Raw genomic sequence first — 25216 nt, 5'->3', positions numbered from 1 at the left:
GGCCCCTCAGTTCAGAAAGGATATTGAGGTGCTGGAGCAGGTCCAGAGAAGAGCAACAAGGCTGGTGAAGGGACTCAAGCATAAACCCTATGAGGAGAGGCTGAGGGAGCTGGGGTTGTTCAGCCTGGAGGAGGCTCAGGGGAGACCTCATCACTCTCTACAACTCCCTGAGAGGAGGTTGTAGCCAGGTGGGGGTTGGTCTCTTCTCCCAGGCATCAGTAAGACAAGAGGGCATGGTCTTAAGCTGTGCCAGGGGAGGTTTAGGTTAGATATTAGGAAGAAATTCTTTACAGAGAGGGTAATCAGGCATTGGAATGGGCTGCCCAGGGAGGTGGTGGAGGTCCCTTGAGGTTTTTAAGATGAGACTGGATGTGGCACTTAGTGCCATGGTCTAGTAGCTGCGGTGGCAGTGGAAAAGGAGTTGGACTTGATGATCTCAGAGGTCTTTTCCAACCTAGCTGATTCTATGATTCTGCTTCCAAATATGTAGGAGAGGAAAAAGAGAAGAGAAAACCAAGCAAAATCTCAGAAAACATCCCTTTGTTTAGATCTTACAGGTGTACTTACTTGTTTCAGATGAAGAACGTGCAAATATTACAGGACTCATTCATTCCTTTTGGAAACCTGGCCATAAGTGTTCAGTGGTGTCCAATAGTACTTCTCTTTGGTATATTACATCTGTTAAGTAGAGCTGGACCAAATATATTTAGAATTTTCTATAATTAATGGTGAAACATTTAGGTATAAACTAAACACATTGACCTGTGATAGCATTCAATAGTTTTGTGATGCTTATTCCCTGCATATCTGTCCAGGTCAGAATACAAAACATTTCCATTTCATTGCTAAAAGAAGAAATTCACTGCCTTGATGTCCCAGACCTGCTTTCCAGTGTTCTTGGTGAGAATCAAACATTAAAAGGGAATTCGGACATTTTTATACCCATATGAGCAGCTTTGTTCTCTGCAAGCTTTATCTCCCTAAAAACCTAGCTATGCAAAAGGAGTGCAGCAGTTTGTCACTCATCTGTCCTTGGTTAGCCATGGCATTCTTAATTTTTTGTTCTAAAATACTGGAATCATGTCTAACTGGAATATTTTAGTGCCTGCTTGTACATTTGTTCATTCACATACACGGTCTCACTGAATGTCAGTAAAATACATGAATAAATATTACAAGAATTGGACTCTCTGTGCATAAATTGTATTTTTTCCAATATTATGTCTGTAATACTTTGTTGTTTCAAAGTTCTTAATCCTGAAAGAAATCAAATGTTAGTTGGAATATATAATTTTAACTTATCTATACTGAAGCAGTCTGAAAAAGAAAGTTAATTGTAGTAACAGTATAGTCTGTATATTGAAATATGTGCAGCATTCTTTTACATGGTTGAAAACATTTTGTTATATTTTATGTTCATTTTAAACGTTGCTGGGTTTAGTGTTGCTGAATATATCAGCAATCTTAATCTTGTTAAAATTTCTTTTTCTAAAGCAATTTTAATGAAGCAGTAGCTAAGGAACTTGAAGTAATCAGTTCATAATCTACTGATTACATTATTATGAAGCAAATAATTTTTCAAGTCAAAGTGTAGTGTACAGTACCATCCACTTTTTGCTCAAAGTGTCTTGATGCTATCATACTGATTTGTCAAAAAAAGTAATAGAAAGTAATATATGGTTCTTCCTCCTGAAGCTGGTTTACAGGTTTGTGGGGTTTTAGCTGAATATATTAATTATCTGTTACTTGAACAAACCTGTCTTCATACAAACTGTGAAAATGCATGAGCAAATGATTTAATGGCATAAATACATTGTCAACCACTTATTGTACAGTGTATTCTTCTGCCCTTCCATAATTTCACCTTCTGGTAATTTCAGTATTGCCTGAAGAGTTTTATTTCCTTGTAAGCACAATACAAAGTATCTGAAATCTGAAGTAGCAAATTGCAGCAGCTGTCCAGAAAACGTGCCCTGCACAACAGAATCACTAGTATAGGTGATATGGTAGAGTGACTAATCATTTTTACTTTAATTTTTTTTTTTAAACTACTTTGTTGATATGTGTTCCGAACAATATTAGTTCTCTGTAATGGTGGCAAAAATCCTAATCTCTTCTCAGTGTGAAACAGTCCACTGGAGGAGCTCAATCAGTACCAATTTGGTTAATCACAGTAGAAATGGTAATTATAGAATAGTTTTGGATCTAATAGTATGGCAAGAATTGAAAAAGCTGAATGGGAAAGATTATTTTTTGTGGGTTTTTATGCTCGAAGGCTAGAAGATGAATAGGCTGCAGTTGCATAAACTTGTTTGAGTAAAACTAAAGCCAGAGCTATTCCTAAGTAGTTGCACAGCCTGCTGTTATTCTGAAATCCCTTCCAGAGAGGGCACAGTAACGGGTCTGAGTAGCCACATCTGGTTAGCTACACCTGTGCTAGCTTCTAGCTAGGGACCTGAAAAACAGTGGGATTCATGCCCACCCCAGTCTGTGCGGAGGAAAACTTGGTTGCCTGTGACCAGCCTGATGATGAGCACTTTTAAACTTAAAAATTAACCTTTTAAAACACTTTCGAAATTAAAAGAAATACTGGCCACTTAAAGATAATTTAAGGGAGAAGACAAAAGGATGGCTGGGGTCTGGAAAACTCACCTGAGTGGGACTGGGAAAAAAATGGGAGTTGTTGGCTGAAAGAAGGGAATATTGGAAGGAGAAAGCAAAAGTCTTTGGTAATCAGTCTAAAGGCTGTTACAGAAGATCAGCATTCACCATGTCTGCAGTGATTATAGATTATTAATATAAACTGTAATGCCTGAAACAAAAAAAATCCAGTTTACAAGTCCGGAAAAATCTTTCTAGTAGTAAAGATAGGCCAAGTGCCAGAACAGATTATCCTGGGAACCAAGTAATATCGTTTGAAGAGAGGTTACAGGAACAGGTTAACTGTTGGGAGCTCCTGTAGCCGGTTCTGCCAGTGGCAAGGCTGCCTCACGACCTAATCTTCTGTGCTCTTTTCAGCTTTTTTTTTTTTTGGTTGTTATTTGTTCCATCGATCATTAAAAAAAATGTGGTTAGGGGTAGTATCCCTCAGTGGCGTTTGCTGTTTTGACACTGGTACCTGCCCAGTCTGCAGTAGTTGTAGATGTACATCTTTTGGAGAACTTCGCTGCTTGTGGGCCAGTAAGGTCGGCAGCGGCAGGTTGAGCTGCTGATGCGCTGCAAACGGGCACGCTGCGCTTGTTCCAAGTTGTGGTCTGCTCCTGGAAACGGACACAAGTGTTGAATGACCGCTTTGACTACCCAGGCTTCCACAGCCTCCCCATCCAGGTGTGGGTTATGTCACCGCTGTCCAGCCCTGGGAAACATTTCCCCTAGTAGCTGCTTTAAGGCACCGAGGCATATCATTTTAATGGGAATCTACTGAAGCGCATCGCCAGCTCTTGCCAGCTCCCCCTGTGCCAGGGGCTGCTTCAGCATCCCCGAGTGCGTCTATGCCGAACGATGCGGAGTTTGTTCCTCCCGGGCACGGGGCCGGCAGACCGGCGAGACGTTTCACGACGAGAGGACTCGGGAAGCGACGCGGCGGCCGCCAGGTCGGGGGAGGACGCGGGCGCAGTGCCTCCTTCCCCTCCGCCGCCTCCCCGCTCCCCTCGCCCGCGGGTGTCGTGCGTGAAGCGGGGAGAGGCGGCGGTGGCCGGCGCGCCCCGCTCCGCATGGACCGGCGGGAGAAGCCGCGGCGGGGCCGGGCGGTGCTCCTGCCGCCGCTGCTCCCGCCGCCGGACGCGCCCGCCGGCTCCCCGGGCCCCGCGTTCGGTGGCCGCCGCCGCCCGGCGCCGCCGCGGCCCCGCCACGTCCGCACCATCTTCGACGCGGCGCAGCCGCCAGAGCCCCCGCACCGGTTCGGGCCGGCGGCGGCGGGAGCGTGGTGCGACCTGTGCTGCCGCTTCGTCCTCTCGCAGGGCCTGCGCTGCGCGGGTGAGCGGCTCCGCGGGGAGCGGGGCCGGGAGCGGCGGGGCCGGGAGACCTCGGGGTTCACAAAGCCGAAAGACGCGGGGCCAGGGCGGGCGTCTTCCGATCCGCGCCAGGAAACGTGTTCCTCGCCCGGCCCGGACGGGGGCCGGTGTTTCCCCACGTGAAGCGCTGGAGCACGAGGGGTGCCGAGCGGGAGCCGTATGGCTGGGAGTACGGGCCGGCATGGGGGTGGATGCAGTGTGATCCAGGTAAAAGTGGTCCGTCCCCACCCGACAGGAAGGTAACGCGTATTACAAGGTGTGGGTAGTGCTGCTCCGAAGGGTTCGTGTGTGCTCCCACCCCTGGCAAAATCCATGCGGTCTGCTCCGTGTTCGTGAGGTAGGAGGAGGAGGAGGAGGCTGTTTCCTGTGGTGTCCCATGTCCCATGTACACACCACGTACAAGTCCTTTGCTCTCTGGGCTCTGATTCATAGAAAGCAACTTTTCTGCTTTCCATCCCTTTCATTACCACTGCTATGCTCTAAAATAGAGTAATTTCGTTCACCTGCTAGCTCCTGTCCTTTACGGTAGGAGAACATACATAATCTAGTGCTGGTGAAAAGTCCTCTTTTGCCATCCTTTGATTTGAAAAGGCTTTGGCCACCTTGTTGGGTTTCATGGTGACCCCAAGAGTTATTCCAGCACGGAACCCCATTGTCGTGCTCACTTCACTGGCTGTTCCTTACCCATGGCTGCAGTGCTGCTGCACTTTCTAGGACAATCTAGTGCTTTCCCTGGTGGAGTGACTTGTTAAGGTGTGTGATTTGTTTCGATTTATGTCACTCTTTGTTTAACAGCTGATATTTGAAACACAAGGTGGGAAAGAAAGGTCAGTCTTTTTTTGTGTCTTAAGGAGATGTAGTAACGTCATACTGTCTTCTGCTGATATATAAAATTTCTGTTATGGGACAGTGTTCTCACAGTTACATTCACTTTGAACAGCTCTATTTTTACAGTTACTCTGGGAATGGAAATACTTTGGCTGTGAAAATAAAATATTTTTTATTTATCATTTGCATTAGTGCACTGTTTGTTCTGACAGGATGTGTAGTGCACTGATGTGAAAATAGACCTTAGAAGTAATATTTTTTCTTTTATGATCAAATGCTCCATGACAAGGACTTCAAGTGTCACATTGGATTATGTATCTTCCAGCAACATTTTCTCAGAACGATTACAGTTTACAATGCTTTTCCCTTCTCCTCTGTGACAAGCTCCATTTTTATGAGGCATATTATTTCAAGCTGCTCTCTTAAATTGCTGTTTAAGTAGCAGAGGAAACATTCAACTTTTATGATCTAGCATGAATATAATATTTAGAAGCTGTAAAGTGCTATGGAAATTAAAGGAAACAACTAAAGCGACAAGGATTGCTGTGAGAACCTCTGTTCTTGCCCAGTTTGCAGGTACAACCAGCAAGCCAGATCGATGAACAGATCTGGCTGAAAAAGTGGCTGAGGGCAACAAAAAGAGTGACTGAGTCAGGACAGCTCAGTGGCTGGAAGGAGCATGTGACCGGCTGCCCTCCTGGCTCAGAGCTGCTAAATCCACTCTGTGGCCAAACGTCAGTCTGCAGCCATAGTCACTGGCTCTTTTGTAAGTGAATATAGGACAGGAAGATGTCCCCTGCATTGGGAAGCAGGCAGACACTGTTGTGCTCAACATCTGAAGTGTGTCTAAGCTGGCCTCAAGAGCTGATTTGGATGCATCCAAGACAACAGCTGAATTTGTAGTAGCCTCCATAAAAATGCCATTGTCTCCTTGGGGTATCCCTTGGGAAGCAGAGATTACAATGGAGGTTAAAATTTTGAGTACCTTTCAAAGATTTTAATCTGCCTGGCAAAGTGTCATAGTGCTGGATGATTCCCAGATAACCCTGTGTTTTCCAGAGGCCACAAGTGGTAGAGAAGTTAATTTTATATCGTTTAAAAAGCAACAGCATCTTCCAGATGGCCCACTACTGATAAAGAGGGAGAAAAGTACTGAATTGTCATGATTCTGAGTCACAAAGACATAGTATTATATTTATTTAAGTTACTGTCTCTGAGTATTGATTGAAGTCAATCCTCACTAGATCTTTGCCGTCAGACATAATCAAAGTCAAAGGTGGTGAATTTGGTGACAAGAATTAAGAGCCATGAGAAATTTCCTCTGGGATAGGGATGCAGTCAAAGAGCACATCAAAGGAGTAATTTTAAAGTACTTAGATACAGACCTTTTTTCTAAAAGAAAAGATCTGTGACTTCTTTATGAGAATGGGTGTTTTCTTTGAGCATCTCTGTCCTGCCTTCTCCACAGTGATAGAAAAAATTACTGAGCTGAACTTCAGCAGAGGCTAGACTTTACTCTTACTATTTTTCAGTGTGGCTGTGGCCATCTTTGGGGTTTTGTACACATCATAAAGTGAGGTGGGATCCCTGGAGCGAATAAAGAACTACTGAGAAAAAGTCTTTCTGCCTTTTGTGAGATTTTTGTTTGTAATTCACAAGTTTGTTTTCGGGCTTCTACTAAAAATTGAAAAAATACTTTCATTTAATTCAGGGAAGAGCGATCAGAACAGGAAAAAAAAACGTCAAGGAGATGAATGATTGTCTGTTCTAATGCAGTGCACAAGGTGCACATTATTCAAGCAACTTATTTCTTGAAAAAAAATAAGGCAGTGCTGATATTTCTGGACCCCAGCCCAGGAAGAAAGCCAAGTGTAATGAAATACCTCTGAAAAGGATGCTTTGTAGTATCTGACCTCTTGCTGTTGTTTTGGATTCCTTTTCAAGAGAGGCTTAATTGGTTTAGCAGTCCAGACTTGCTCTGCTATTCACCTTTTCACCTCTATTATTTGCGGTAAAAATCTGGTGCAGATGCAGAATTCCATTGCCTGGCCTGACTTCTCTGCACAAAGTCATTTGAAACAGAAACAGTCAGGATTATTCCACATTATACAATGGAATGGTGTACAGTAAAGAGGGTTTTTTTCTTTTCCAGCGTTCAGTTTTTCTTTCAATTGAAGAGTGGTCTGGTGTGAAAAATCTTGGTTTCTTATATCTTATTGATGGTCTGTAATGTTAGGTAGTGTAGTTAAACTGGGGTTCTTGTCTTGTTTCGCCATGTCATTTGGCATTTGAAAAATGAGGCATTTCTTATGATTTTAGATGGAAGTCTGTACTTCCAGGCTTTGGAATTCAGTTTCTGAACAGTCTTACTTTCCCGATAGTCTGGTCAACAGACTAGGTGTACATAGGTGGTGGGAGTGTGAAAGGAATTACTTTGTGGACTACTTGCTCTGGACTCCTTAGTTAATTTCTGTAACTTTTGCCTTATATTTTACACTTTTTCATTGAACCAAATGGAAATGTTGCTAGGCCTTTTCAGAAATTTTTTTCTTCATTCAAGAGAATATAGAGATATTATAGGTCCTACATGACTTTCATTTCAAACTTTATAAGGTATTTAAGCAGGTGGTGTTTAGATGTGCCATGAAAACCAGGTTGCTCCTTTCCTGTATTTAGTGATAAGACATGGTTGGGAATTCGTGGATTTCATTAAAAGCACTGGTGAACTGATATTTATTACTCTTACCAACTGTATATTGCCCATGCAACAACATATGTATTGGTGTACATTCTAGGTTTGTGTGGCAAGCTTGGAGGGGCTGCAGGAGTGAGAAGACCAGGACATCGTAATACTGTAAGGACCTGAAGCAAACAGAGACTCACAAGTATTTGTTAAGTAGCCTGTAAAAAGTTGCCTGCTCATGGAAAAAATAGAGTATTTCCATCAGATTTCTGGTGGTTAGAGTCCTTTATAAAAGTGCAATTGATGAGCATCAAGTCAGTGGGTATGCTTTAAGTAGTAGTTGGAAGTGATGTCCCCCAGCCTGTTTCCTGCTTGCCTATAGCGTTACTTTCTATATTTGCAGCATTATGCCTGTATTGTTACCTGGATGTCGTGTGATCCACGTGCAGGCAGACACCACTGTCCCAGCATAGAAGCCTCTCCAGTTGCAAGGTGCTCTGCAGAGGTGCAGAAGCCCATGGGAGCAGATAGGACTGCAGTGTCCTCTTCCTCTCAAATCTACCAGGCAGGCATTTCAACTTTGTTCACTGAATCTTCTCTACATCGTTCTTTTACCCATTTTTTTTGACTTTGTTTTTTGAATGACTTTCCCTTGTGAAGTATATAGCTTAGTGTCAGGGTCTGTCAGGCCCTTCTGGCTGGTTTTTCCCTGCTGAAATGGGTAGTTTGGTGGGGGCCTCGTTCAATTTCTAACATGTTTTTATATTGGCTCTGAATATTTCATAGCTGACTCCTGGTTTAGTGCAGCTGAAGAACAGAGGTGTTATGTTTTAATGTGTGATATAGCTCTCCTACTACAGGGATTTTTAAATATCTGTAAAAACAAGCAAAGCTCAGAACAAAAACCTTGGAAAAAAGTAGAGTATATTATCTATATGCCTCCTAATTGTCAGGAATGACAAAGAAATAGATTCCCTTATAGAGCATAAAGTGCAGAGGAAAGGAGCAAGCACAGGGATTAGCAGGATTTTTTCCTTCAGGAGGATATTTTTTTGACCATCAAATTTCTGTAACATATTTTTTATTATTCTTAAGTAAAAGAATAGCCATTGACCATGTATCTCTGCAGTAGGAGTACATTCATATTGAGTTACATGTAATGAGGGAGTTAAGATGCTAAAACTACTAGAGATACAACTTGAATTACCAAAACTGTTCAGGGTTGAAGGAACCTCCTAAACTTTTTATCTATAGAGTGAGGACTGAGAGTCAGATTAGAAGTAACAGTGGTAGGAGCCTGCTTTCCTTTCCCATTCTTTCTGAAGAGAGTTGTTTAGTGATGCACAGTTGCCACAATGCTATATATTTTCTTTTAAATCCAAAATTACTACATTTTCTCAGAATCCTTAGGGGCTGGAACAGCAGGAGGTAGCAGGGTTTAGGTTGTGCTGGTGGAGCTCAGCTCAGAAAAAGCCCCACTTTCCTCTTTGTGGGATTTGAAGGAGGGTGGATGGTCTGCTGTCCCAGTGGGGTATTTGCTGGAGCTGGTGGACCTGGAGAAAAAAATTATTCCCTGTGCAGTGCAGTGGGCACTGTGCTCTGCACTAGGCATTGGACCACTCCTGGTGCAGAGAGGAAGGCAGAGGTGTGGAAATGGAAAGCAAGAAGCAGCTTTGGTGGAGCTTGCTCTTCAAGAGTAATGCTTGCTGTCTTCCTTCGTGCCTCTCCACATCCTGGGGCATTTCTGTGGTCTCTGTAGCCACAGCAAGGTTTCCACTGCTGGAAAGCTGAACCGTTTCCCCCACTGTTTGCAGAGAACAGTAACTTCTCACCAAGATCTTTGGTTACTGTGGGTCCTGTTTTCTTGACCTCTGACATTTCTTTTCCTGTGTGAGTCCATCTTCCACCCCTAAGCCATACATTTTCATATGTAGAAGCTTTTACCTGTTTTGGAGCACCTCTTCCTTTGTTCTTTTCACCATCTCTTGAACAGTTAATTATTAATTATGGTGTTCTTCAGAGTTTGGGTGTCCCAGATACAACCCTAAGAGACTACAGAGAATATCAGCACTTGTTTTCAGGTTGCATAGCAGCGAAGAGAAAAATTTTCAAAATCACCCTGTAACATTCAGATGCCAACAGTGAAAGTCTCTGAAAATGCTGTGTGGTTTTCCCACTTGTCTTCCTCATACACTTTGGAGCTGCTCTGTAGGGAGCTCTTGTGGAGGCTTTTTTGAGTGGGCAGAAGCCCCCTCTGTCCAGGGCATCTTGATATGGAGATACCGTGTGTTTCGTTTCATATGCAGGGGGGAAGGAGATCAGATGCTGTAAGGCTTGGTTTCGAACCAACAAACGAACATTTGAGAGATGATACAGAAGTAGAAAGGAGTCTGCTAATGAAAAAGTGATAAAACAGGTGTTTCTGCAGGCAGTGTTCATAACCTTGTATGTATTCAAGATGTGTAATAAAACATCAAAGCAATGATGTGTTTAGAAAAGCAAAGAAGATCTTAGTGCTAAAAATGTTGCCATTGCTCACCAGCATGATAACTCCTGATGGTCTGCTTGCTGAGAAAGCCTCGGGGAATCAAGGAGAAACTTGACCTTGTCACATGAAAGCTTTGAAGAGCTTCCTGTGTCTTGATGCCTGTTTAATGCAATCATACCATGCTCAAAGTTCAACAGGTGGTTAGCACTACTTGGCCAGGAGTTTGGGTTATTGTAGGAGGTAATTATACAGGTGCCTTTTAAATGATGATGTGCCTGCATGCTATATATGCATTGCTAGTATCTGTGCTTTTAACACACTGGAGAAAAAGGTAAAGTTGAAGGTTTTTCTGGATAGTGTATTTTATGATAAATGGCTAATACAGTTCATTACTAAAGGGTTTTTTTAACAGCTTTTTTTTTTTTTTTGCATTTACTGATAGCAATATCAGTTGGTCACACAAGTCCTCAATAGAGAGTATGCTTGTATAGGAAGAAGCAGCCCCCACTCAGAATTGCTATGAGCAAAGCAGACAGAGATGAAAGCACAGAGATATGAAGTGACATTTTCAGTGTTACCTGTGAGGTCACTGGCCAAGCCAGCATTAGAGTTCAGCTCTTGTCCAGGAACTGTGGTCGTCTCTTCCTTCTGTTGCTAAGTAGTGTTGACCAGAAACCTCCAACCTGCTTGGAAGGATCTCTTTATCCAGACAGTTAAATGCAGGTCAGCGGTGTGGATTTGGAGCTGTTAGACGTGACTGTTTTCTCCACACTGTACTGAGTGCTGATGAATGCCTTTTTTATTTTGCTCAGTAAGGGAAGAGTACATTGTGTACAGTAGCTTGGGTATAGCCTGACAGTGAGTGTAGGAGCTCGGAAGAAATGATGAAGGTCTACATTGAAAGTTCTTTTGCATATTTTTCTCTTATAATCCTGTTCTAAATATTCACCTATTACCTAGTAGCTGCCATGGCTGAAGTAAGAAACAGCAGAAACTCTTCTAGGTGAGAAGAAATGTACAAGGTGCACCCTTGTTAATCTCAAATGCAAACAGCATCTGCACTCATTCTACATGCAGATATCTAAATAAGGATGGTTACAACTAGTTTGTACCCTCAAAAATGATCAGGTTTTAATCAGACCAGATTAGAATGATCAACCTTAACTGTTTTAGCAACATTTAACATACATTTCAGTTTTTCTGCCTCAATCTGATTTCCCTTAATGATAGTTCCATGCAGGCTCTCACTGAGAAGTCTACTAATTTTGGCAGAAAATCACCCGAAGCCCACAGGCAAGTTGGTCTGTCATGTGCTGAGTCAAATCCTATGTGTCAAACTATGTTACAAGGCAACTCAGTATCTTCTCTCTGGTTTTAGCCTTGAGTTTTATTTTTCCTGTACTCAAAGTGTAGCTGTTTATATACAAAAGTGTTTTTTCTAAAGACTGTTCAGTAATTTCCCTGAATTTTCTGCAACTAGTATAATATATACTACAAAACTAAAATTAACAGTAATCTGTTATTTTCACATTGCACTACTATTCTCTGCATTTAGCTTTTTAAGCTTATATTCAACTTTAATTTTGATGCACAAACCTGCAGACATACGGTAAGCCCATAACCAAACTACATTAAAATGAAAATGTGCAGCACATGGTACCAGCAGCAGTCTCCAGGAGATAGCACATCATCTTCCTGATGCTCAGGTGGATCAAGGCAGCAATGCCCTCTCTCACACACTCACTTCCATCACAGTACTGTGCCCATCCTGCCTGCCTCTGCATATTCCCAGCATCTGGAAAAGAACATAAAGCAAATTACAACGAATTTTACAGATTGAAGTATTCTAAATGAAACCGGTAAAACCGTACAGTACAATGGATGATGCTGAAAAGAATCAAGCAGACATATTGCTGAAATACAGAGATATTCTTTTCCAGGTAAGCATATTTGAAAATGTTTAGTTACAGTGTAATATGTTGTAGAGTGAAACAAGAGCTAACTAGATGTGAACAAATGTGCTTTAGCACTGTGATTTTCTTCCTCAGAATCCAGAATGTGTTTCATTGGACCTATTGCTCAGAAGAAACCTTCCTACTCCTTACCTCTTAAGGGGAGAAAACCACTTAGTCTCTAATAGATAGCCTGTAGAAAAAGCAGGCAGTTCATCTCAGAGGACCTTGAGATGTGATCGATAGGCTGAATTTGTGTTACATATTTTATTTTGAAGAAAGTTAACCAAAATACCACTACATTTTTGAGAGTGCTTCTGTGTGTTTGTGTCACAGTTTTGAAATGTTACCTGCAGTTGTTGGTTGCCTTCTCTGACAGAGATGGCATACCTGAAAAACCTCAGGATTTTTCTTTGAAGGTGGTCTTAAGCTCTTCCAGGGAGGTTTAGGTTGGATATTAGGAAGAAATTCTTTACAGAGAGGGTAATAAGGCATTGGAATGGGCTGCCCAGGAAAGTAGTGGATTCTCCATCCCTGGAGGTTTTTAAGATGAGACTGGATGTGGCACTTAGTGCCATGGTCTAGTAACCACGGTGGTGTTGGATCAAGGGTTGGACATGATGATCTCAGAGGTCTTTTCCAACCTGGCTGATTCTATGATTCTATGATTCTATATGCTCTGCCACAGAAGAGTCAGGGCACTGCTTCTTTTCTGTGCTGCTGCTCAGAGAAAGTGATGAGAAGGGCTCTCCCAGCCTCTGTTCTACTTTCTACAATGGCATCCTGGCTTCTTCAGAAACTGTGCAGGGCACAGTTCATCTCATGGATTTTACAGCTTTACTGCAGGATGGGAATGAGTATGCCCAAGAGGCACTGGACTTTACTGACTGCAAAGGGAGCCATGACGACCAGCTCAGCTGCAGACATCGGTATTCCACTAGACAAAGCCAAACTACCTGCTCATACAGAGAGACTTCCACAGGCCCATGAAAAAGGGTTGAAGCTGCTCATGCTCGTTTAATGCTCATTAATGCTCATTTGCTTCCTCTCTAGTTTCATCCAAATCTCATTATATTTTACTTAAAAAGTCATTCCAATCAGGAATACGTCTGGACTAGAAGCGGGTTTTTTTTCAGAAAAAAGGAGGTCAAATGAGAATTTCTGGCAAACCCAAGCACAAACACAGGCTGGACAGAAAATGAATTGAGAGGAGCCTTGAAGAGAAGGATTAGGGGGTGTTGGTTGATGAGAAGCTCTACACGACTCAGCAATGTGCATGCGCAGCACAGAAAGCAGCCACATCCTGGGCTGCATCAAAAGCAGTGTGCCCACCAGGTCAAGGGATGTGATTCTGCCCCTCTACTCTGCTCTCATGAGACCCCACCTGAAGTGGGGCCCCCAACACAAGAAGGACCTGGAACTGTTGGAGCAAATTCAGAGGAGAGCCATGAAGATGGTCAGAGAGCTGGAGCACCTCTCCTTTGAAGACAAGCTGAGAGAGTTGGGATTGTTCAACCCGGAAAAGATTCCAAGGAGACCTTAGAGCAACCTTCCAGTACCTAAAGGGGACTAAAGAGAGCCAGAGAGGGACTTTTTACAAGGGCAGTAGTGACAGGACAAGGGGGAATGGCTTTAAACTGAAAAAGGACAGGTTTATTTTCGATATTAGAAAGAAATTCTGTACTGCAAGAGTGGTGAGGCACTGGAACAGCTTGTCCAGAGAACTTGTGGATGCTCCATCCCTGGAAGTGTTTGAGGCCAGGCTGGATGTGGATCTGAGCAACCCAGTCTAGTGAAAGGTGTCCCTGCCCCTGACAAGGGGGTCATAACTACATGATGATTGAGGCCCATCCCAACCCCAACCATTCTAAGATTCTGTGACTCTGTGATACAGATCTGGTAGTGATTCAGTTTGATGTGCAGCAAGGTTTGGGTTGTGTGATCTTTTTGTGGTATTTTTGTCTCATCCATAGTGTTTGTGTAAGATTTTCAGCACTTCTCTGATACTCTTTTGACAGTAGTAGATCATTAAATCTGATAACAGATGTGTTTTACATCAGTTTGAATGCTACAGTTCCTCAATTTCCACCTCAAAGCAGGCAAGATTTTGGAAGTTGCAGATTGCTAATCACAGTTTAATTTTTAGTAATTTCTTTTTGTGTATATGCAGCTGCTGAGAACTGAAAGTTTTTTTTAGAAAGCTCACAAATATAGCTGCATATTTGGATTAGGGAGGGATGAACAGCTGAGCTGGAAATTGGAAGTATTGTTCTAGTTTTGCTGAACTAAGGTAAAATGCAGCAGTTTTTTTGTTTCTTTTCTTTTAGTAGTTGTGTTCTTTATAACCTTCCTAGCAACTGTGTAGCTTTGTCACATATGATGATGTTATAAATTATGTTTTAATATGAAAACAATGATGCTGTCTTGACAGTGTCAGGCTAATCCAGTAGTGCTGAAGCCCAGGGACTAGTTAGGCAGGACCCGTCTCTTGACAGCTGGATAAAATTTACTCTGACACACAACTGAACTGGTTTTAAGGAAGGAAGTGTTTTTTGTTTGTAATTTCTAGATAAATATGTTTCACACATTCCATTCTGTTCAGTGCATGGATACAGTGTTTCTCTGCATAACCCAGTTCTGGATTGCTAAAATCTTTTAGTCCATTTCAGATGTCTGTCAGGCAAAAAGTGAAGAAAAACAGCTCATGGAGGTCTGGAAGTCTCTTCTTTCTTCTCTGAAAGTTCAAGGTCCATTGATATGGAAAACATCCTTGTGAATGCTGGCTTGTGAACACTTCTCCACATGTTGGTGTGGCATATAGCATAGTGATACATACCCACATGGTAACAGGTTGGAAAGACACCACCTCATTTTCCAAATACTTTATTGCCTACAAAGAAAGAAAACCTCATTTTAAGCCTAGTTAATGGGGCCATTTTCTAATGCACACAAACAGATATTCCTTAACACATTTAGCTTTTCCTACATAGAGCTCTTACTGTGAATAGGTATTTGTGATCTTTGTTCGGGAAACTAGACTAAATGGAGAAGTTCCAGTTGAAAGCAAATGAAAGGCATTGTGCTCATCCCAGCCTTTTGCTACCTAAGAAGTGGGGGGAGTGGAAATGGCCATAAGTCCTCACTGAGGAAAAATGCTCTTCTGCCCCAGAACAGAGAGACTTCTACATCTGCCCCACATCTGGCACCACTGTCTGTGCTCCTCCTCATTGTTAGACTTCATTTTTATGGTATCTCAGCACTGCTGTGTTGCTCTACAAATGCTTGTCGGCAAAGAATTTGCTTTATATAAACTCAGCACACTCCAAGAGAATATTCCCAGTCAAACACCACTGGTTTTTTACAGTTCATCATTTCAGACTATTTTATGCAGCAGTTAAGGTTTGTATGGGGGTTATTTAGTTTTCTCAGCTCTGTCAGTGGGCATGGGAGGGCTGCAGTGAGGCAGCCACCAGGTCACTCTGTATCCATCTGTGTTCAGAGCTGGCCTGTCAAGGGACATGTCTGAACTGCTGGATGTTTCATGAGCACCTGTTTACTTTCCAACTGGTGTGCACAGGTTTCCATGTAAAAAGTGAGTTATGGAGCAGATGCTGAGAGCATTTTGGTGTGCCTGGCTCTCCTGCCAAGGTGGTGACTTCCCACACATCTCAGGCACCACACACATGGTGCCATTTCTGCCCTTCTCAGGGGCCTGCTGAGATCTGACCTTTGCACTGGTGTGGGGAGGTAGGAGGTCAGAGGCTGCCTGCATAGCAGAGAGGACAGCTGCTCACCTCCCTTCCCAGGCAGGTGGGATGGCAGTGTGGGCAGCAGTCATTCCCTCCCCTACTCCAGACACCACTTAGATGAGCAGAGAATGACCTGGGGGTTGAAGTCTGCTGCATGAAAAAACCTTACATGGCTTTTTTCCTTAAAGGGAGTCAGGGATCATGAGCATGACCCTGCTCACATTTCAGGTCCTTCCGTCCTCCATGGAAAGTATCTCTGTGTGCTGTCTCTTTGTCAGAGTAGATTGAAAGGTACACATGTAGCCCTGTGCAGTACCTTTTTAATACAGTGAATTCTTAACTTTAGTAAGGCATTGGTGTAATGTGAGGAATCAGAGTTGTCTTAGGAGGAGCTGTGTGGATTTTCCTGAGCCTGGTTGATGCTGGCTGACAGCAGTGCATTCCTGTGCAGAGCACAGTAGCTCATATTCTAAAGATGACAGTTCAGGTTGGGAGGAACCCCCATCATCGTCACAGACCCTTCATGAACTGTGGGGGATAGGCTATTGTTCATTAGCTCTACATTTTGGCCTAACTAGGGCCTAGAAATGTAAAGTGATAGGGCAGTTATGAAATTATTGGAAGGCTAACTACTGCTGCTGTTCAGTTTAGCTTGAATTTAGGTCCATATTCACATTGGTATTAGCTGGTTTGTTGCATAGCATAATTGTCAGATTCATCCCACCGACTGTTTTTGTATGGAGTAAGTTCTGTTTGCCTTAAAATATTAGAGTATTTTACGCTGTTGCCTATTTTTTGTTCCTGTAAGGCACTAAAAGTATAAACCTCCTGTAACGTGTATATATATATATATATATACAGGTATGTATACCTGTAAGGTATAAACCTCCACAGGTTTGTTATTCTCATTAGCAAAGACAGTTTATCCCCTTATATTGTTACAATCTGATATGTCTTACTAAGTATTTTTTTAAGCCTCATAAAATGCCAGTACAACAAAAATACTGTACTGGTATTTCTGTTAAGCAAAAAAAAAATTCCTGTGCCCTTCATAACCTGCTAAAGGTCAATATATCTAAATGGATTCTTTATCAAATTACAAAACTAGTCATCTTATTATATATTTACATATGGTCTGAAATAGTAAAGGTTTTTATGCTGCTTTGATTTTCATGAAATTTTATATGTATAAATTTCAGAAACAAGTAATTGTTTGATCTGGTATTTGGCAGATGCTGTTAAACATTCAGACCGGTGTTATTTCCTGAGAGAAGCAAGTTAGCTGTTGGGCCTTTAACTGTGCTCCTTGCCTGTTCTGAATTGGGTGATAGACCTCCTACTTGTGCTAAAACCATCACTTTGCTGCTAAATTCCTTCTGATATGACAGAGTGGAGCTCAAACAAGAGGCAAAGTCCAGTGGCCTGAATCCTGCCTGCCTTCTGCTCTTCCACTGACACTGGCTGAAGAATTATGGCAGATACAGTATAAATGGAAATGTTTATTTATTTTCAGAGATATTTGGACAACAGGAAATGCAATCTGTCTAGCTTGTTCCCTAGAAGCTGCAGTATGTTAAAAAAGTCAGATGTATAAAATGGGGTTAAATACTTCACATATTTTAGTGTAGAAAAATACATTGTGAATTCTAGAAGAGTTATTAACTATGTGCTGTGAACGTAGCTGCTGTAACAAAGCCCTTACTTTCTGTAGTTTAAAGGTTGATACAAAAGGATCTTTGTTTTGTAATGACATTAGTCATGATTTTTCAGGGGTTTCTACCATTCAGATCTAGCAGAAGAAAAAAATCAAATCAAATGTGAGAAGCTGAAGAGAAGCTTGACATACTCAAGGAAATCTTACCAAGCTTGGGAAATGGTTGCATAGTCTTGCTGTTAAGAAAATGTACGCTAGAATTCATGATAAATGTTACAGGGGGCATATATTAGTTCATAGCATCTCTGTATTTATAATTTAATATGTATTGTGCTTGAAGCATGTGTAGTCTATGTACTGAGATGTTTTTAATTTCTTTGGGTAGTGATATTTCGATAGATGCTCAATTCTTAAATAAACTTTGGCAGTGAATGATTTGGCTCCTATGTTTGCCTTAAAATGCATTAAGAGTAAAGTTGCATTTTTAACACCCTGTGTATCTCTGTTAAATTTCCTGCTAAGAACCTTCAGGAGCAGGTCTTTGAGAAACACTCTTTCTAGAGAAAATCCCGATGATTTAAATCAAGTGGATTTTGAAGTGGACTTGTCCCTATCAGTTTTGGTATTTACTTGTTTACAGCCTAGAAAAGGTAGCTAGAGATGAACAAAGGAGCTCTTCAAAGCCTTTCTGCAGAAAACATGTTTTAACATCATTGGAAACACAGTAACAGGTTAAGACTCCCAAGCATTGGTCTTTCTTTAGCCAAAGCATCTATTAATATAGCTGCTTCTTGTAATAAAGAGGGAGGTCTGGAGGGCTCTGAGCGGAGTGACGGAGAGGGAGGGGATTTAGGACTAACAGGTGGTCCTGAGACGTGCTGGCTGACGCTGAGCTCAGAGCGAGCACACTCTGTGTGGGTATTCATGAGCTTTCCTCTCTCCAACTGGATATATGTGCCTGTTGTTCCTGGTGTAGCTTTGGAGCCCTTTCAGCTATGGCAATAAGAAATGACTTGAGCAAAACTATCAGGAGGATAGCACGTTTTTTTTACTGGTTTCCTAAATCATTGAGCAGTTCGAGGAGGAGGACAGTAAAACTTCTCTGGAAATCTGCTGGTAAGTCTGCTGCTCTATTTCTTCAGCCTTCTTTTCCTGCTTAAAAAAAAAAAAAAATCAAAGGGAAAAAATATTAATTTCCATTCAACTGGTTAACTTTTTTGGTCCAACATTGTTTGCATTTTGCCATTCTTTGAGGCTCATTAGACAAAACCATAAAAATATTCTGGAAATGCAATAGAAGGTTCATGAGGCTTGTTCAGATAAAGAATTCTCTTGCAGATGCATAATTTATTCTTATTTGTGCCAGTGATATTTGGTGTCCTGTTTTTTGTAGACCTTTTTTCTCCCTTAGGTATGTATATAGGAGCTCTAATATGACTCAAATAATTACTTGAAAATTATTTAGAATTGCCTTGAGCTGTTAATTCGTCTAGAAGGCTGTGCAAAGACTGAACTGACTAAAGACCTCCATTAATTGTACCAGTGTTGACACAAAGCAGTGGGCAGCATTGAGAGGGCTTGTGTTCAGCAGTGATGCACTGGCCTTCACTTCCATTTTATCAGCTGAAATGCCTCTCAGCTCACCAGTTAGTAAAAGGCAGTGCTCCTCATGACAATTCAGTGCTCGATCCTTGTCCAGTCCTGGCAGAGAAGTGTTTGCATTTGTCAGATTAACAGGCTCATAAACACCCTTAAAGCCCAAATACTGTTTTGTTCCCTTAGCATGATCTGTTAAGGCCAGTGCTGAGGCGTATTCTCAGGGGGTTGGAAGAACACGCACTGCCATAGTGTAGGAAGCTGAGTTCTTTCTGTTCCTCTTAAGGGACTAATGGTACAAGATCAGTTTTCTTTTGATTGTGACTCTTTGGACCAAAATGGTGAACTTGTCAATTCTGCAAGTATTTTAACATTAATAGCAAATTTTTATTTGTATGGGATGGAATTTGTGTCATTTCCACAGTTGAGCAATTTAGTATTGTCCTTCAGATAACAATCTGTGACTCTTGAGATGGGAAGGACAAGTTGTAACTTCTGAAATCTGTCACAGAAACATTGTTGGGCCACATGTCTAAATGACATGGGACTTTTTCCCTTGGGAAGGAGACCACAGATTTCAAATATTGAGGGAAATCCCAGCTCATCGAAGTCTGTACAAAACTTTCCTTGATGAAGCTAGAGTTTTGATTAACCTCTCTTTGAATACTGGTAATCATCTCAAGTCCTCCTAATACATAAAATCATTGTGAGTCCTTGTAACACATCAGATCATTCCTGCTTCTCTTTTGTTACTGTAAAAAGTATCAATAAATGCTACTGAGAGCTTTAATTGCTAGCAGAGTTACACACGTGAAAATGTTTGCATGCATTATCTTTTCTTTCAGTAGTACAAAAAAATAATTGCATCCATGACATGTAACAAGAAACAATGTGAACTCTGAGTTCTTTAAAAATAATACTTTTTCTGAATTTTCTCCCATCTTCCTCTACATCTACTGGTTAGAATAAAATTTGCCTTTTTACTATTATTTTCATGTAAGTATCAGCATCTCTTTTGAACTGAATACTGTTTGAAGTGCCCTATATATCCTTTTCTACCTGTGCTGTGAGATGATTACCACAAAATTGTGGGTTTGATGGAAAAGTGTATTTTAACAGACAATTATATCTGAGCAGAAAAATCTCAATGTGAGAATTCGACTCAAACTTCACATAAATTTAGAGAAGCCAAGCTCATTGAGGACATCTGTAATAAACTGGAAGCTGAAGCCTGGTGCTCCTCACACAGGGAAGGGCATACAGCTCCTGCTTGCACTGATGTTTGCTCTTTAGTCTTTACAAAGACAGCGAGGGGCCTGAAACCTTAGCTACCCTGAAGTTCATGAACATTTCTGCCTTTTTCTTCAGTGTCCAGAATTCCACGTGGGTTCTTGACAAATTACAGAATTACTCACGTGCTTCCTCAACTCTGAAACACCACGTTTTTGTAACACTTAACCAAACCGTCCTTATGTCCTTCTGAGAGAGTTCTTCAACACATAAGCTTAGTCTGAGCAGTATTGACCATCCTTTGGTACACAAAGAGATTTATTCTTACCTCCAGCACACTAGAGTCTTCAACTCTTTCTGTGCCTCTGTCTTTCTTGTGGGTTTTACTCCAGGATTGGCACTAACAGAATTTTTTATTCAAGATGAGCCAGGACCCAGGATGAGGCAGCAGAACAATTCTGTATCACTGGGCTTATTCCACAGATGAATAACCCAGCTGACAATTAAAGCTTTCAATGATCCTTACTGATAGTTTTTAGCCACTTATGCTTTAATACAAAAATTAACATTTTAGCAACAACAAAAGAGAAACTTTCATGATTTGGATATGTTAGGAAGACCAGAGATTACATTTTCTAATATGCTTTGTGGTAGACTTTATGTGATATCATTTGTCATGTGAACCAAGAGGTGGGCACTCTGCCTCTGCATAGTACCCTCAGACTTGTTGCTTTTGTTCTGCTTCTGTCCTTTCATATCTCAGGATGCCTTGTCCTCTCTGCTTGACCCAGAAATAAAACCTGCCAAAGCATAACATTAGTTTTTAAGCATGAAAATGAATTCAGTACTGTTGTAGGTCACTCTGTTCGGGAAGTTGCATTTGGTGCAGTTTTAGAAAGAGCTATCAAAGCATAATTAGGTAGCTGTTCCTAAAAATCCTTAGTTTTCCAACCTGTCCTTGGATGGATACTTTGGGATTGTTGACCACGGACTTTTGCCTACAGCTAATATGTTCTTTTCTAAGTACTAAAAGAACGAAGAAAATTTGAGAGTGCTCTTCAATAGCTGGTTTTTATTAAATTGCTTACTAAAGGACTAAAAAAATATCCTAGACATGCTTCAGAGTATATTAAGTGTAGCTGATAATGTTTTAAGTGCATTTAGTTTAATCTAGGGTACATAAAATTTTATAAGAGGCTTAAACTGAGGGATGTAGTAGTTAGGCTTCTGGAACCTTTATTTCTTTGAAATATGTTTCCTACAACATCTTAATAGAATTTGTGTTGACACATCATGTGACTGGAAGTTTTATCATGATAAAGTACATACATACAGGGAGATATATTGAAAGACAAAAGAATTAGAAAAAATATGGAAGACCTAGATAAGACTATAGAAAGCAATGATCAAAAAAAAATCAAAATAGGCAAGTAGCTCCTATTTTCTCTGTCTTATAGCAGAGGAATAAGGTGAGGGGTGACAAATATAAAGGAGATAAAAAGATTTTTTATTATTTTAAATCCAGCATGTAATTAAATTGTAGGACTCATTACCAGAGGATGCTGCTGAGGTCAGGAATGTAACAAGATTTAAAGAGGGTCTGGAAGAATAAGAATATTCAATATTATGATAATTGAAGCTACAATAAGAGCTTTGAAAGACATAAATCTTTTTGCTTCAGGGTTTAAGCTAATTTTTAACAATTAGTGATTAATTTGAGATAATTGTGTGGTTCAAATCCCACAACTGTTACTGTTTCTTGCAGTTTCTTCTGAAGCAACTAATGCTATCTCTTGGCAGAGATGATTTTATGATCTGCATTGATTTAAACCTTTATGAAAATTTTCAGGCTTCTACAGGAGAAAACCAGATTTTGAACCTGTTTATAAAGGAATCCCATAATACCCTGTGGAAAACGTGAAAAGCACAATGCTTGCTGTCATTATGTTTTACTTTGCAAAACTGCCCCAGTGGCAAACCCTGTTTGCTCTGAAGCCATTATAATAAATAAATAACTACAGAAATCAAGTTGATCTGAGGTGGGTGATTTTGTGTTGTTGTGTTTCTTACAAAATCCTGCTGGTTCATGAAGAGCTTTATTCTCAGCTCTCAGCTGGGGAGAGTTCTCATCATTTTGAGCTACTGTTTCTACTAGGTACTTTAAAAGGCTCTTTCAGAGGGCAGAAAGTGAGGATTTATTGACAAAATCTTAAACTAACTGTATTTCATATAAATGGAATTTGATTTTTACCCTTTGCTGTTGGTTGGTGTTTTTGCAACTTTCCTTCTCTAGGGAGTTACCCCTTTAGTCTTCCTCTAATGTTAGAGTATTTTTATTGATTTTGAAGGACTTTTGGTCAGCATGGTCAAGCATCCAATATAAAATCACGTTTACGTAAGAATATATATTATGGAAAATAAATGGAAACCTTTACATGGGTATGATATCTTTTAAACTTGTTACTTCTTAAAAGAATTAACATATAAAACTTTAACTGATCATACAATAAGAAGAGTCAACTTTGAGCTATCTCTCTGAAATATATCCAGATGGCAAAATAGATCTATAGCACGTATGGGAAGGGGGAATATAATTTTAGTGTGATATGTCAATTTAGAATGTCTTAGTTTAAAATATTTGTAAATTCTTTTTTTTTTATTTTCATATGTCAATTTAGAATGTCTTAGTTTAAAATATTTGTAAATTCTTTTTTTTATTTTCACATTTGGCCAGGTAACATTTGATGGTTTATGCTGCAAGCACCTGTGTCCTTATGTGATCTCTTTAATTGGGTTATTCTGGGAATAGTTTGGGTATGTAGAGGTAGCATCCCTGTCATTTGGGAGACTACGTAGCTGGGAAATTAATAAACAGATAATGCCACTGTATTTCTGTGTTCTTGTCAAAACCCAGCTGGTGAAAGCCATTGCCTCCTGGCTGCCTCAGACCAGTGGCATGTCACACCTCTGCAGTCTCTAGAGTCAGGTCTGTGTCTTCTGCACAGATACTGCAACTGTCCAGTGAGCATCTATAAGTCTCCTGTGTTTTTAGCTGAAAAAAGTTCACCTGGTCATCCCCACAGTTCACTGAGGCCCTTACATATCTGGGTTCACCAAGGCTCTTGCAGGCCAAGCTTTCAGGGCTTGCAGAGGGGTACTCAGAAGGAGAGTGGAAGTGATGGAAAGAGTTTTGGCCTAACACAGATGATAAATGGAGTGCAGAGGCATTTGGGAACTGTGGCTCTGGAGCATTCAAGCTCGTGTGTGTGGATAAGATGATTGCCTCCAAGAGAATATAATTTGAAGGATTAATAAACTGTGTTTGGGAGAGGGAGCTGAAGGAGACTGTCTCAGTGGAAGCCAGCTAGGATATAAATCAGTTATATTTCAACCGAATGCAGTAGAAGACAAGGTGAGTTTATGATTGCAGGTGGCTGTTCTGGAGCGTGGATCCAACGAAAAAATGTTGCATCTTGTTGAGACCTGCTGGGGTGGGTAACCAAGACTTCTGATCCAACTTCTTCAGACTGCTGTACCTGCTTATTTCCTGAACTATGGCTGTGATTTACATAGTGCTGGAGATGGGTAGGATACTTCAGAAGACTGGAAGCAGATAGGAGATGATGGCATTTTACCATCAGGCTATCAGGGTGTGTAGACTTTTCCATTTTTTTTTTATCTACTTTGGACATTTCAGCCCATTCGATTTGAATGTTCTTAATCATCCTTTAGGAGCCTGTGTCCAATGTTCATTGAAGAATACAAGGATTATTGATGTAAGTGTGCCATTTAAAGATCCTTTGTGTTGTGAAAGCATGATTTTACTTCTAGTCTCCTTTTCAAAAACATCTCTACATATGCTTTTCCTATGTCTTTTCATTTTAAGTAAATATATAAAATATTTTCCTTGTATGATGTGCTTAAAAGTGCAGTTACCTAGTTAGAAAGGAAGCTGTGCCTATATCTGTAAGAAAAATGCATTTATTAACAAAATGAAAAAGAAGATGAGTGTGGCATGTTAGTGTTGCTGGGTCACCAGAGTAGTTTAAAGTTAATTGTAGAACACTGTAGAAGAAACACATCGTACTGAGTGACTGCACAGTAAAACATAGCTCAGTGTGGATAAATATGAACTAAACCATATGGGAAAAGTGCTGGCTGCACATATAGAGCAGTGGCTTCTAATTTAGCTGTTATCACTTGGAAAACAGAATTAATCAGGTGGACAGTTCTCTGAAGAGACTCATCTCAGTGTTCAAGAAATAAAGTGAAACCCCAGAAAACTGTGCTGTGCCTGCATGTCATATGAAGCAATTTAGTCATCCTGCCCTCATATAGCAGTATTTGAAGATAAAACCAAAAATTTTGAATTAGCTAGGAGGTTAGTAAACTCTTACAGACCAGGGCTTCTTCACTCGGTAAGAGGCAGCTTGAAGAAAATATACGTTTGTACTAATAAGAATAGTGTGGAGAATTGCAAACAGAAGAGTTGTTTACTGTTTGACATAGTATAAAAGTTAAGGCCACATCATGAAATGGCCAAGCAAGGGGCTCTTTCAAATACATATGCATGTACATAAATTCAGTAGTGGAACTGACTGACATGGGATGTTTAGGAGACTAGAAAACTCAGATTTGTTCGAGAAAGGATTAGATAAATTAATGGAAGAAAGAGCCATCAAGGGATATTAAATAAAAAGATGCAGATACAGCCTCTGGATCATTTGTTTTAAGTTGCAAATTGTTGGAGAGTAGAAAGGCATAAGGGGGAAATATCACTCAAAAGTCACTTTTGTTTTCATATATGTGTTCCCTAAGCATCTTCTGGCAGACTCTTCCCAAGACAGGATACTGGCCTAGATAGATCTTTGGTCTAACTCAATTCATCTATTCTTGTGTTTTTCAAGTGCAATACTGATAAAGGCCAGGGAATACGAAAGCCTCTCTCACTATTGTTGTTTTCTGTGTGACTCTCCACCTATTAAATAACTGATGGTTTTTTTGTTATTTGTGAGTCTGAATT

General features: G+C 40.8%; 1 protein-coding gene across 3 annotated transcripts in view; it reads left to right on the top strand.

Annotated features, from left to right (window-relative positions):
• The first annotated feature begins 3910 nt into the window (after nt 1-3910).
• RASSF3 (Ras association domain family member 3) overlaps nt 3911-25216 on the top strand; it is a 107414-nt gene continuing 86108 nt past the window's right edge. The window contains exon 1 of one of the 3 annotated variants that reach the window (XM_027656027.1): nt 3911-3975. Coding sequence is in view for 2 of the 3 variants with exons in the window: in XM_027655972.1 (XP_027511773.1) it covers nt 18363-18483 (121 nt within the window). In the remaining variant the exon portion in view is untranslated. Of the gene's footprint in view, nt 3976-4166; nt 4221-18175; nt 18484-25216 lie in introns of those variants that run through there. The other 2 variants (XM_027655991.1, XM_027655972.1) reach the window with 2 other exon arrangements.

Source organism: Corapipo altera, unplaced genomic scaffold, assembly GCF_003945725.1.
Source record: "Corapipo altera isolate COAL_440 unplaced genomic scaffold, ASM394572v1 1, whole genome shotgun sequence".
Classification (NCBI taxonomy): domain Eukaryota; kingdom Metazoa; phylum Chordata; class Aves; order Passeriformes; family Pipridae; genus Corapipo; species Corapipo altera.
Note: the sequence above shows the minus strand (reverse complement) of the source record. Positions and strands in the feature narration are given on the sequence as shown.